The 14,575-nt window shown below is 36.1% G+C and overlaps 1 protein-coding gene across 2 annotated transcripts in view; it reads left to right on the top strand.

Moving 5' to 3' along the window:
* Window positions 1-1,034: 1,034 nt before the first annotated feature.
* Window positions 1,035-14,575, top strand: part of LOC114476529 (stromal membrane-associated protein 1-like) — a 177,980-nt gene continuing 164,439 nt past the window's right edge. For both annotated transcript variants that reach the window (XM_028468131.1, XM_028468130.1), the window contains exon 1: window positions 1,035-1,280. In XM_028468131.1, the coding sequence (XP_028323932.1) occupies window positions 1,163-1,280 (118 nt within the window). In that variant the 5' untranslated portion in view covers window positions 1,035-1,162. The remainder of the gene's footprint in view (window positions 1,281-14,575) is intronic.

Genomic DNA, 14,575 nt, shown 5'->3' with positions numbered 1-14,575 from the left:
AAATGACAGAGAAATATACAGAATGAAGACAAAAATATACAAATTTACTTCAAAAACATACAAAGCTGCAACACAAATACACTAAATATAGGCAAAAACGTAAAAAAAAAAATAAAAAAATACAGAAAAAGAAAACAATTACTCAAAACGGTCACAAAAATACACAAAACGACACCAAGAAATACAAAAATATACAAAATGACAGAAAATTATACAAAATAAAGACAAACATATCCAAATCGATTCTAAAAAGATAGAATAATACACAAAACTAGCACAGACAAAATGAAGACAAAAACAGAAAAAAATACAGAAAAAAAAAAAAAATTATACAAACAATAGCAAAATGCACAAAATGACTGCAAGAAATACAAAAATATACAAAATGATAGAGAAATCTACAAAATGACAGAGAAATATACAAAATAAAGACAAAAATATACAAAAATACACAAAGCTACAACACAAAAAGACAAAAACAAAAAAAAGTCGAGAGAAAGCAGTTACACAAAAATACACAAAATGACAGCAAGGAATACAAAAATATACAAAATGACAGAGAAATATACAAAATAAAGGGAAATTTACTCCAAAAACAGGCAAAAATACTGAAAAAGATATGAATTATACAAAACACTCTAAAAAATATACAAAATTACTAGACGTATAGAAACAAACAAAAAACAAAAACAATAGAAAATAATATAAACTAGACATACAAAATATAGATGATTTCAAATACACGCAAAAATGCAACAAAAACACACCTTTGTTTTTTTTCTGTGTTTATGCTCAGATTGGTCATTATTCTAAATACTGACATGAATATTGATATTCCTGTGATTTTTGAGTGAAGGACATGCGTCTGATGCATAATAATCCCAAAAAGTGGCGGAATCCTGCACGTGATGCTGACAGTGGTGCTGGAGGTGGATGTGCAGAATTCCCACAGTTTTGAAGGCAGCATGGATGCTCTGCTGTGACAGGCTGCGGCTGATGATGATGATGATGATGATGATGATGATGATGGTGTTAGCTGCAGGTTGCAGCTCGGCTCGGCTCAGCACGGATGTTTCTGCTGTGGTGTAAACAATATTAAGGACCACGGGTTTCTTCATACCGGACACACAGACACACAGACGGACTAAACACGGCCTGAGCCATGACGACGCGTTCAGAAAGAGAGAAAGCTGAGAAAGTCAACGAGCAGCATCAGGCCATTCTGTCCAAACTGCTGAGAGAGAACGACAATAAGTACTGTGCTGACTGTGAGGCTAAAGGTGAGCCACTGTGCATTCTGTTAGCATTAGCATCATCAACACATACATTCATTCATATTTAGAAGCTTAACATTCAGCGACCATGAAAATACCACGTTTTCAAAAACTAATCCCTAACTGTGTTTGAATGTACATCATTTTATTTATTTATTTTACCTTTGCCTTGTGAACACATCTTTAAGGCTTTTTAAGTTGATTGATGAAATTGTATATACCAATAATACGTTTATGTTGTAAATAACTGTTCACAGCTGAAAAGGTTGAACAATAATAATAAACAAACATTAACTCACTGTTTTAGGGAGATATCCCTACAAATGTGCATGTAACCATATTTGAACACTTTACTTTAAGTTGTTTACATTAGACTGACATTACGCTGTTATTAGCTTGAATAAGGTGTTATGGAGGCTGTCATTAAGCGTCATTGGCTAATTTATGACACCTTTGGAGCTATGTTGGCATTTTTTAGATTAGGTAGAGGCAGAGTCAGAGCCAGACAAAATTCAAGTATATACAGATGGTTGCCATTTAAAAGCACTGCACCAAACAGCAGATTAAAGCCTATAGATGTATGGAGTAATATAACTTTTTTGTGAGTGGGTCGGTCCACAACCTCGATACCAAACAGCTCTACGATGATTGTTGTTTGGTCTTCACCAGGGTGAGTTTGTTCTTTTATCATTTTATGTGTTAAGATGCTAGCAGCTAGCAGTACTGGCTATAATGTAAACAAACATGTAAAACATCTTAACGACGACGTTAGCCTGACGGTCAAGGATACATGAGGTTTGTTTGTCACATACATATATACTACCTCTGAATAGTACTTTATGACATGTAGTGAAATAGCATTAGGGTGTTCAGCTTTATGTGCACAGTGTGCAGCAGGGGTGAAAGAAGGTAAATAATAGTAAATGAGCATTCAACGTCAACCCAATGCTATACAAACACAGCCACAAAAACAAAGTTAGCTCGCTAACATACCTCTGACCATGTGGTCTATGCAGACACGGCATCAGCAGACTCTGCTCCTCCCGACTGCAGACATAGGTTTAAAATCCACTTTATACGGCGTCGTTCTGTGAGCTTTTTACATTTCTCACCATTGTGAACGACAATCTTTGGTACTCTATAAAATCTCTTTTCTTTTCTCGTTTAGAACAACTGGAGCAGCCGTGAACTACACAAAACAGGGGCATTTTGATTATTGATTAGTTCACTTCCTGTCCTTCATCTGAATGTTGTGCTCTCACGATGCAGCAATGTGACGTCACGTGAAATCAACCTATTGGTTGTGCTGCTTCCATTGATGTACATTATGGTACAGTTTTTTTTTATCCAATCATATTTCAGCTTGCTTGTGTTGTTGTCAGCATCTATGAAATCTAGTACTTTGAGAATCAACAGAGCAGTGTCAGTGAACGGACACAGTCAGTTGCGATTGCCAATCAGATCTCGTCGAGTAATAAAGCGTTTGTCCCAGAGTTTCCCCTGTAGAGTGGGAGGGGGCACAGTAGGTCAGCATGCCGCCAACACTGAGTGGAGGGATCTGGTTGGGTTAGGTATGGTTAGTCGTTAAGATTAGGGTTAGGGCAGTGTTTCTCAAATGGCGATACGTGTGCCCCTAGAGGTACGCAATGGCACGACAGCGGGTACTTGAAGAAAATTAACAAATAAAGTGTCAGCCTTGGGTAGGGTTGGGCATCGTTTGGATTTTAACGATTCTGATTCCGATTCTCAATTTCGATTCCTGTTCTAAACGATTCTCGATTCTGATTCTGAGTTGTGCAGGTCAACAGGTCACAGATTTCACAGGAGAATTTTTTAATTTGAAAAAGCCTTTACACAGGCCATTTTTATTAATTTACTGAGTTGATACAGTTTAATTTGGTTGCTGTAATGTAATTAGGATATTGAATTACAAAGGTCACCAACTGTAACTGTAAAAGTGAAACTTGCTGAAATAAAAATACAAAGAAGTTGTCAGTAGTCTAAAAAACAAAGAGCTACAGGTAGATGTGAAACTAAATAAAACAAACTCAAACCCTGGAACAGTCATGTGAAAAATCAATGAACAGTTCTTATGGAGAAAGATTATTATTATTATGGATACAGTAGAAACAGAAACAATAAAAATAGTTATATTGTGAACCTGTTTATATGGTAGGGAAGATATTATATACTGTACATAAATGTAATTGGAGTCTAAAGCCACAAAAAAACACCACTTTAAAAAGAAAATAGTCTAATAAAAGACCTCTTTACAGTTATCTCGGTCATTCTGTGACTTGCGCTGGTGACGACATAATCCAAGATGGCGGTGGCCCGGACTACAGCCGACACTATTTAATAAGAGCCTTAAAAGACATGGATATAATAAAAAGAGTGGATGGACAGAGGCATAAACATGCAGACTTTCAGACAGACACACGGACTTATTAAACAGACGGAGTAAATGCTTTCCCCACCTCACAGGCGCAGCCGGGCACCTGCCACATCCATTATCTCTCTTCTGCTCCGTGGTGAAAACTGAAACCGTGTGTTATTGTCAAGCTGCTGATCCAAAACTACAATCAAAATGAAGGTGAAAACAGTTCTCATGTGTGGTGTTCTGTGTTAAAGTCATAAACATGCAGACTTTCACACAGACACACATGGACTTATTAAACACACATGGACCTCGGTTAAACGGAACAGGCTGTAATATCACCAGTTTATCATTTTACCAGTTGTTAGAGCTACTTTCTTTACCAGGGAGTGAATATTTATTACTGGTGATTGTTTTCCAGAGTTTTACTGGGCTTTTTACCGGTGATTAGCTCATATCTCCATTCCGCGCCGCGGTTCAAACTGACACCGTAGCCAGACACGCACGCACGCACACACACACACACACAGCAGTTGCGATCTGAACGCATCTTATACAAACCCCGCATAAACAAACAGAGCAAGCCGCAGAAACAAACTCGTGCGGGCATTTAGGAATTAAAAAAAAGAATCAAAATGCAAACATCTTCATAACGGTTCTGGAACCGGACGTTAGGAACCGGTTCCTATTTGTAACCGGTTCTCGGTGCCCAACCCTAGTCTTGGTCCCACCCCAGGCGTGATATGATAAATTAAAAAAATGATAGAAATCAATTTGTCTATTCAGGAGCTACTAAATCAGTGTTTGTCAACCTTGGGGTCAGGACCTCATGTGGGGTCACCTGAAATTTCCGAAAGGTTAAAATAGATTTTTGAGTTTTTTAATTATTGTTCTTTCAATCTCTCAATCTTAAACAACTGTATTTCTTTACTTTGACTTTATTAAATATAAATGTAGTTCAACTAAAATGCAGAGAAAAAAAATATCTGAGCTCAAACATGATCAAAAACTGATTCTAGAGAAAAATGTCTTGGTATCAAGATGGGGTCACGATCCAAAAAAGGTTGGGAACCACTGCAGTAAACACTGTTTCTTTCCACTTATTTACAAAATAACTAGTTCATCAGTATGCTCTATAGTTGTTATTAGTTTTCTAAGCAAAATGTTGTATTCGGACAAAGGGGTACTTGGATTCGGAAATAAGAGAAAGGGGTACTTGAGCCAAAAAGTTTGAGAACCACTGTGTTACTGTAACTAACAACACTTAATGACAGCCTTCATGACACTTTATTAATGCTAGTGACAGGTGTCATGTCATAATAATGACAGCAAAATGTCAGCCTTTATGTATAAAATGTCAAGTAAAGTGTTACCCAATATTTTTTTTACCCAGTCTTTAATTTGTTTAACTCTTCAGCTATTTGGTCTACATGTAGGTTTTACTTTGAAACGCCACAGCAGGTACTTCCTGCCTTGCGTTGTCCGAGCTCAGATAACTTGGCTGTGTTTCTTAGTATTGATGTCACGTTCTTGAGTAATTTATGAGTGGAAATGGAGTCATGTGTTGTGTGGGCCATCAGGGCAAAGTGTGCCAAACTCCATTCAGAAAATGGGAGATTTAACATATTCTTACCCTGAAGTAAAGACACAGCTGGTTTTAGGTGGATGACCAGATGTGTTTATATCTTCTGCATAAGCTGTACATAAAAACATATTTTTTTGCAACATATTACAGTATTTATATAACACATTCAATGGTTTTGTTAAATAGCTAAAATGTATTAGGCCTAATTAATTTAATGTTTTAGTTTAATGTGCAAGGTTTCATAAAAAACCTAGAAATGAGGAAATCCAAGTCTTCATGTTGATACGGAAGAGGATTAGGGGCAATTTTGATGGAGAAAATAATTTTGTGCAAATTAAGAAAGAAGTTGTAATGTTGAGATTAAAGTTCAAATTTTGAGATTAAAGTTTAAATTTTGAAAATAAACTTGAAATACAATATTGTGATAAAGCTCAAAGGTTTGCCATTAAAGTCAAATCTATGGAAGCTAACTAGGGCCAATCAATTCACCAATGACCACAGCCCCCTGACACCCCTGCTCCACTGTCTGGGTGACGTCAAGGCTTGGTTAGCCCAGAATTTTTTAAAACTGACTGAGGGAAAAACAGAAATAATGGCATTTGGACGTACCCTCACAGACTTGGGATCACTCCAAAAGTATTTGCATCCCAAAGTCACCAGCCTTGGCGTCACCATAGACAGTGATTTTAAATTTGATAAACAGATCAGTGGCGTTTTAAAATCGGGTTTTTATCATCTTCGTCTTTTATCCAAAGTTAAGCCTTTTTTATCATTTAATCTTTTTGAACAAGTCGTGCACGCTTTTATTTCAAGCCGTCTGGACTACTGCAACGCACTTTACTCGGGCATCAGCCAAAAGGCACTTTACCGCTTGCAGTTAGTCCAGAACGCAGCGGCACGACTTTTAACAGGGACCAAAAAGCGTGAACACATCACCCCAATCCTTGCTTCTTTGCATTGGCTCCCTGTTAAATTTAGAATTGATTTTAAAATTTTATTGTTTGTTTTTAAAGCTTGGAATGGACTGGCCCCTCAGTATATCACAGACCTCATCCAAATTTACCGACCCCCGCGCGCTTTGAGGTCTGAGGGCCAGCTCCAGCTCGTGGTTCCGAAGGCGAACCGTAACACTAAAGGGGACAGAGCGTTTTCCGTTGTCGGCCCTAAGCTGTGGAACGCTCTGCCCCTCCACATCCGTACGGCCCCCACCGTGGAGTGTTTTAAATCTCGTCTCAAAACTCACTTTTATTCTCTGGCTTTTAGCACCGCGTAAGTTGTGTGGTCCTCTGTGTCTTTTATTTTATGTTATTGAGTTTTATTCTTATTTATAGTTTTTAATGTGTTTTTATTTATATTTATTCTTTTAAACTGTTTTATTTTTATTTATTGTTTTATACTCATTTAGTGGCAGAGCTCATTTGTATTCTTTTGATTTTATTGTTGTGGTCGCATGTTCAGCACTTTGGAAACGTTTTGTTGTTTAAATGTGCTATATAAATAAAGTGGATTGGATTGGATTGAAACGACAAGTCTTCATCCAAACTGGCCCTAATTTGTTTCCGATGCTCCTCAATAACCACAGATGAACTGAATGCTCCACCACTTCTAAACTTCACTGGTTTTTCCATCTGAACAGATTAAGTTTTTGACAATATCTCTTCAAAGTCCTTAAAGGGATACAACTCTTTGTTTATGAGCTAAAAGAGAAAGAATCTCTTTGTTTTTAAAGGTCCCATATCATGCTATTTTTCACCCATCTCCATTTGTTGTAAGAACCCCAAAAACATAGTATTTGAGGTTTATTTTCCCAAACTCGCCTGTTTTCCAGAGTTTAAGCCTCTGAAAAGTCACTTTTTGAGCAACTCTACACAAACAGGCTGATTTATGGCCTACTTGTTCATATTCATGAGTGGGCGTGTCTGTAGACAAGACACTGACTTCCTCCTCCCCGCACGGTGATGTAGGGCCAGAGGACGGCCCGCCCTCCTCCCACCCACTGCGTAGCTGAGCTCATGCTGCTTTATAAACACAAGACAGAACGTGGGGGAGGGGCATTCGCCGGTACATACATAGACTGTAGAAAATACATACTCACTTTCGTGGGCGTGTCTGTTTACACGTCAATCACGGCAGAGCTTCCTGGAGGTGCGGCTTCTCCAGCTCAGTGCCGCGTCAAATTCGTCATCAAAGTGAGAACGCGTCATCAAACTGTAGCGAGGTGTTTGGGCTCGCCGTGCAGTAAGAAAGGAGCAAATCACCCTCTAACTAATGATTGAGGGAATCAATGAAAAAAACACTTTGGGCATGTGTATGAAGCCCTAATAGCACTTTATCAGGTTTAAAGCACAGAAAAGTTGATTTAGCTTAACATGGGCCCTTTAAACCCCACTTTCAAGTATAGTTTAACACATTCATCGGTACGGCCACAATCTGCTGTTTGTTATCAAATGGGGCCCTATTCTCCGGTCTGCACTAAAGTGCTTTTTTACGTGCCTGCAGTTACGAGTCTTTCTCCTGCACTGACTTAAGTACAGGTAGTGAATAGCGCATAGCCCAAATTACCGCTGCTGCGCAGATTTTTTGATTTATGCGCATGGGAGAATTGAGGTCATGTTGAATTGGTCCTCTTCAGCTTCTGTAGATTTGACCTTATTAGAAAAGTTTCGACTATTATCACAGTATTGTATTTTAAGTTAATTTTTCAAATTTTGACTTTATTCTCGACATTATATATCAGCTTTGTTCTCACCGTTTCAACTTTGATCTCAACATTTTGAATTTGTTCTTGATTTGCCCAAAATTATTTTCTTCATCAAAATTGGCCCTAATCCTCTTCAATAGTGTTGATGTGTGGATGTGTCCTGTCTTTCTATTGATGGCACCAAACTTATGACTTGCGTCTTGCGAGAAACTGAGCTGAGGAGCTGCTTGATGTGACCAGTACCAGACTGGAGACAGCTCTGACCTCCTGGACAATGACCAGTAGCGGATTTGTGCAGTGCGACGAAGATTGGGGAGGTGGGTAGGTTAAGTTAAGTTAAGTTCTTAAGTCCAATCAAGTAGCAACACTCATATTTTTATTTATTTTGTAACCTACTTGAACAAATTCTGTGTATTCATCACTGTAAGCCCTTTTTATTCTCCCATGTGCAGTGTTTTGGTTTGCCTCTCAATATTCTGGTCATTTTTAAGCCTAGTTGTGTATTGGAAGTGTATATAAAAGGAGATACGCATCATACTGACACTTATTAACCTAGTGACAAAATTTGCCCTTTTGACTCCCATTGTAAACACATACAGTATCTTTCATACAGGGTAATCACATGTCATAATTCTTTTTCAATCAATACCTCTACCTTCAAAATAAAGGGAAAATATGTTTTGGGTGTAATAACCCCTACCAACTAGAGACCATTGTATAAAGTTTTAGGGAAATTGCAGTGAAGGCCTGGATTTCTTATCTTGCAAAATAAACAAGTGTACAAGTGTAATTTTGTGTGTAAAGTAGGGATGTAACGATTAATCGTAAGGCAGTTAAAAATCGATTCATAGGTATCACGGTTGATATCGATTTTTTGAAAATTGAATCGCAGCACTTTTTTTAACCATTAATATGGTAATATTTTCATCAAAAATATTTGACTTTGGAAATACTGCATATTTAGTGTTTTTCCTGCTGAAAAAATTGTGATAAAGTCCATACAAACATGAAAATTATATCTATGGATAGGTCTGAAGTATTGAAAAGATCTGATGCGGTGAAAATAAAAATAAAATTCATGGGGTAGATTTTTATTGCACTTTTATAAGACGGACCATTTGTGTACACAAGGTGTAGAAGTGTATGTTAATTTAGGAGTGCACAAGGGTTAAAGGGATCCACCACTGTTTCAACAAATGTGGCTTCAAACCTTTTAAATGCACTTATTAGAAGATCTATGTCTAACAAAACACATTATTATGCACCATATACATTTAATAGCCTTTTTAAAAATGGAAGTACTTTACAGTTTTACAGCCTGTGTTCCGCTATCTTGAAGTCACATGATTGATGATGTCACATGGCCCCACTGCCTGTAAACTTCCCATTGTTTCCTATTGGAGTGAAGCATTCAGCCTGATTTTTAGATCATTTAGCAGCTTTTTTTAGTCAAAGTGACAACTTGTGCTGCTTTTGGTAGGAACAGTTAAAGATGTCAATGTAAACCTCTTTTGTTTACCAAAGGTGGATATAAACAATTGTGACATGAAAAAATTATTTGTGACCGCAGGTGGCGACAGTTCCAACTCTGCGGTTTGGTAGTAGACAAAGAAGCAGAGAAGCAGAGCTCTCCTAAGGGACCTTTACTCTCCCTTAAACAGTGCATGGCTGACGCTAAACTGTCTTGGATGTTAGTGACTAATCAAGGACAGTTGTCACACAAACCCTGAGGATAGAAGGAAAGTAAGAGATTTTGTGATTGTAATTGATAACAAAAAAAAAACAATTGGGACTTTATTATTAGATCTAAGTGCAGCTTTTGATTTACTCGACCATGATATACTGTTGGATAAGCTGATGTCATGGGTTTGAAAATATTGCGACTGAGTGGATCACCAATAGAAAATGTACTGTTGTGTTTAATGGTCATTAATCTGAGACAGACATGTTATTTGTGTTGTGGGGTGCCTCTAGGAAGTTGCCTTTGTCCACTTTTATTATTACAAATGGTTTGCCTTTTATTTTGGAACATGCCACTATTTGAAAAAAAGAAAAGTACAGAACAAACCAGTGGCGGCTGGTACATTTTACAAATTACAACTCCAAAATAGACATACACCAAAAACAGGGTTTGTGTCTCTTTGAACAAATTGCAGTCACAGAAATACTTTCAAACTAACCACATTTATTGCCACAGAATCCATAAACAAGCAAGAACAAATGTAGTATAGTTCTCAAACTTTTGTGGTTCAAGTACCCCCTTTCTCTCATTTCTGAATCCAGGTACCCCCTTATGTCCAACTACCATATACCGTATTCCTCAGAATACTATGAAAAAACAACTATAAATCATAATGATGGAATTAATAAGTGATAGCACACATTTTAAAGAATCTCATTTTGTAAATAAGTGGAAAGAAACAGTTTTTAGTGCCTCGTGAATAGATTTATTGCTATAGTTTTTATCATTTATGATCATCTCCCTCCGGATGTGGGACTAGGAGAATGATCCTTGTTTTTTCAGATAATGTTCTAATCAGTATAATTTCTCTCATCATTTTGTGTGTTTTCTGTGTTAATGTGTGTGTTTCTGGTTTCATTTTGTGTATTTTGTTTTTATGTGTGATTGGTATTATTTAAATGATTCTCTCTCCATGTGTTTTTGCTGTCATTTTGTTGTTTCTTATCTCGTTTTGTATGTTTCTCTGCTATGTTTGTGTAATTTGTAGCAATCTTGTGTGTTGCTGGTAATAGTAAGTATTTTTCTCTCTTCGTGTGTGTTTTTGGTGTCATTTTGTGTATTTTGTTGTTGGTTGTCTGTTCTTTTTGTTATTCAGTATGCTTTTTTCTTATTTGGTGTTTTTGTTGTTGTTTTGTGAATTGCTGGTAATATTTAGTAATGTTATCATTTTGAACTAAAAGTAAACAATATAAACCCCCATATTTTTAATGCTTTCATTTATTAATTTTCCTTCTCTCTCTCTCTCTTAAGTACCCCCTGTAGTGCCATCGCATACCCTTAGGGGTACACGTACCACAACTTGAGAAACTCTGGTATATACAATAGAGTGAGTGAGTGTGTGTCAGGGTTATTATACTTCTTGAAATTTAATTTAATTTTTTATTTTTTATTTAGTTTTTCAAATTTTCTTTATTTTGTTTAGAGTTAGTTAGTTTAACAAGTAATTAAAAAATGAAGTGGTAAATAAATACACAATTTAAGACCTGACGAAATATAATTTAAGATCTAGTTTACAAAATATGGACATATTCAAGATTTAAAATGATCAAATTTAGTTTGTTCCTAGTTTGTTCATGTTTCTTTGGCTTCTCTGAAAAGTGCTTTAAATGGGTCCTACCTGTCTTTATCCATGCTGAGTCAGCAGGTAGGCAGGGAAAGCAGAATTATTTAATTTCTCTTTCTTCATTTTGCTTCTCCTTCTAATATCCCACGGTTTCACCTGTCAAAACCACTTTATGACGGACCACTGTGACGTCAGCCCCTCCCATGGCGGGAGGAGGTGTTGCGTAAATGTTCCGGCTGCATTCAACTCTGCACAGCCGCAGAAAGTGTCTGGACGCAGGTAAGCTGCACCCAGAGTCACTCCATTGACTCGTATTGAAGAGGCGTTTACTGCATGTACAACTTTTAACGAGAGTGGACGGTAAAGATTTTTGCAGTTTATACATTCACATCAAACATATATACTGTACATACGTACACACACATACATACATACACATGAGTGTATATAACATGTACGTAATATTAATATTATATTATTTCATCAATAAAATTTAGAGTGACAATATGTAAATGAATAAAAACCTTTTATTATGTATTGATATATTTTATACCATTATATACATATATTATATTATTGCTGTCTTAGGTAAAATTGTTGCTCTTCTGTCTTATAATTATTAACAATATATGATTTAAAAAGCTTTTTAAACTGGTTTATGTTGGTGCTTTGTTTTATTTCATCCTTTTGGCAGTTCCATAATTTAACCCCTGATATTGTTATATTTGTACTTTTCAATGTTGTTCTAGCATATTGGATCTTAAAATGTAGGTTTCCTCTTAAATGATTTTCCCCTTCTCTCTCTAAAAATCTTTTTTGCAACTCTTTTGGAAGTGAACCTTTACTTGTTTTATAAATCACTAGTACAGTGCCCGTCGGAAGTATGCATTCATGTGGGAGCTTAAGTAGAGTTAATTATGGCCAAATGAGTATGTGTTTGAAGGTTGGATGTACAAAGAGGTGTGCATACTCTGTACTCTGTAGTGTTATAAAGGAGTTTATTATTAAGTACAGCGTGTGTGATTTCCCTGGTTTAATTCTATGGGACATTAACATGATAAATGTGTTTGCTGTTTTTTTTACTCATTTTTATATTTTTTGGTTTGGTGTATTTTTCTGTAATGTATGTTTTTTGGAGTCATTATGTGTATTTTTGTATCTTTCTGTTGTGTTTTGTATAATTATAGTTTTTTGTTGCCATTGTAGTGTGATTCTGGAGTCATTTTGTGTATTTTTGTGCATTTCTGTTGTCATTTTGTGTATTTTTTGTATAAATATTTAGTTTTGTGTATTTTGAGTCATTTTCATAATTTTGTTGTATTTTTCTGTAATGTATGTTTTTTGGAGTCATGTGTATTTTTTTTTTTTATCTTTCAGTTGTCTTTTTGTGCATTTTTTGTATAATTATTTTTGGTTGCTAGTAAAGTGCCCGTCGAAAGTATGTATTCATTCAGTGGGAGCTTAAGTAGAGTTGTCAATTATGGCCAAATGAGTATGTGTTTGAAGGTTGGATGTACAAAGAGGTTATAAAGGTGTATATTTGTGGGTGCAAAGTAAAATAGTGTGTGATTTCCATGGTTTAATTCTATGAGACATGAACATGATAAATGTGTTTGTTGTTGGGTTTTTTTTACTCACTTTTATATTTTTTGTTTGGTGTATTTTTCTGTAATGTATGTTTTTTGGAGTCATTATGTGTATTTTTGTATCTTTCTGTTGTGTTTTTGTATAATTATAGTTTTTTGTTGCCATTGGAGTGTGATTCTGTTGTCATTTTGTGTGTTTTTTTATCTTTCAGTTGTCTTTTTGTAAATTTTTTTTGTAAGTGTTTTTGGTTGCCATTATAGAGTGATTCTGGAGTTAATTTGTGTACCCTTTGTATAAATGTTGTTTAGTTTTTTTATTTGTTTTACTCATTTAATATATTTGTTATTATAAATAAATAAATACCGTGTGTGTGTGTTCCCGGGAAATGTTTGAGACGCTGATAACCAAACTCCATAGACATTGTAGCGCCAATCAGAAAAGTAATAAAACTGCGCAAAACAAAACGTAAAGCTCCAAACTACATGAGTGAGTAAGTAAATTAAAGTATTATCTACAATTTGGCTGTCTTTTTTTTTAAAAAACAAAAATCATTTTTTACCTTCAAACCGAGTGGTCAGCGCTTAGCTTCCATGCACGGCACCACAGAGAATCCGCAGTTAGTATTGAACGGGTTGGGATACGTGTCTGCAAAAGACTCACAAGTGGCTGACGGTTTCAAATGATCTATTCAGAGAGCTCCCGTGTCTCGGTCTAAACTACTTTACAGTCCGCGTCTGCTTTCCTGTGTTGGCAGCGATTCGCTCTGGCCACACACGTGACTCTTGCTTGGGTGAGGAGCTGTGTAGTGAAATAGATATAGATGGTGCGCTAGCGCCCCCTCACACCCTGAGGTCAAAAGCTGAATAGGTTTCATTTCGGGGCCGTCCAGAAGTGAAATAAAATTAAAATAAACATTTTGAAATGACCAAATTACTCCAAAATAACAGATACACACACTCGGGGTATTTGGAACCCGTTGACCAAGTTTCAGGTCAAACTTGCACCGCGTCGGGGAGATATTTGCTCCACACACACACTCTGTATCCTGCGTTATGTATCAGTCTGATGGCTTTTTTTTGCATTATGAATAATGCATGGATGTTCGTCATGTATGTATTTCCCCAAACTTCTAGACAGTAACTCAAATAAGGTAAAACAAGTGTACAATAAAGAGTGTGCAATGATTTTTGATTAAGAATGGGCCTTGTTGTGCCCAGAATCCGTGTATCATTTCTCCATATGTTTTTCATTATGTAACAAAAACATGAAAAACGGAAAAAAAAAAACACGAATTTTTTAATATTTGTTTCCAAAACCAAAATGAAAAAATGGAAAATGCCTTGTTTTTCAAATTCAAGCTCTTTTGCTTCAGTACAGAAAACAAAAAACAAACACCTTTATCCATTTTCTCCATTACCGATTGGCCAAAGTACGTGACAAATGAACGAATGATACACGGATTGCCCAGGACAGCAATACTCCTTACCATCTTCCCTTTAATATATTTAATGTGTGACTTCCAGCAGATCCCGTCGTCCAAGATCACACCCAAAAATTTGACTTTGTTCACTTTTTTTATGTTAACATTGTCTATATTTACTTTTACATCTACTGTATATATATTTTTTCTGATTTTCAAATAATATACAATTTGTTTTATTTAGGTTTAATGATAATTTATTTAGATCAAACCCTTTTTTTTTTAAAATCTTTTTTTACATATTTTAGTTTTTCAGTTACTTTACA

Source organism: Gouania willdenowi, chromosome 15 (genome assembly GCF_900634775.1).
Source record: "Gouania willdenowi chromosome 15, fGouWil2.1, whole genome shotgun sequence".
Taxonomy (NCBI): Eukaryota; Metazoa; Chordata; class Actinopteri; order Blenniiformes; family Gobiesocidae; genus Gouania; species Gouania willdenowi.
Note: the sequence above shows the minus strand (reverse complement) of the source record. Positions and strands in the feature narration are given on the sequence as shown.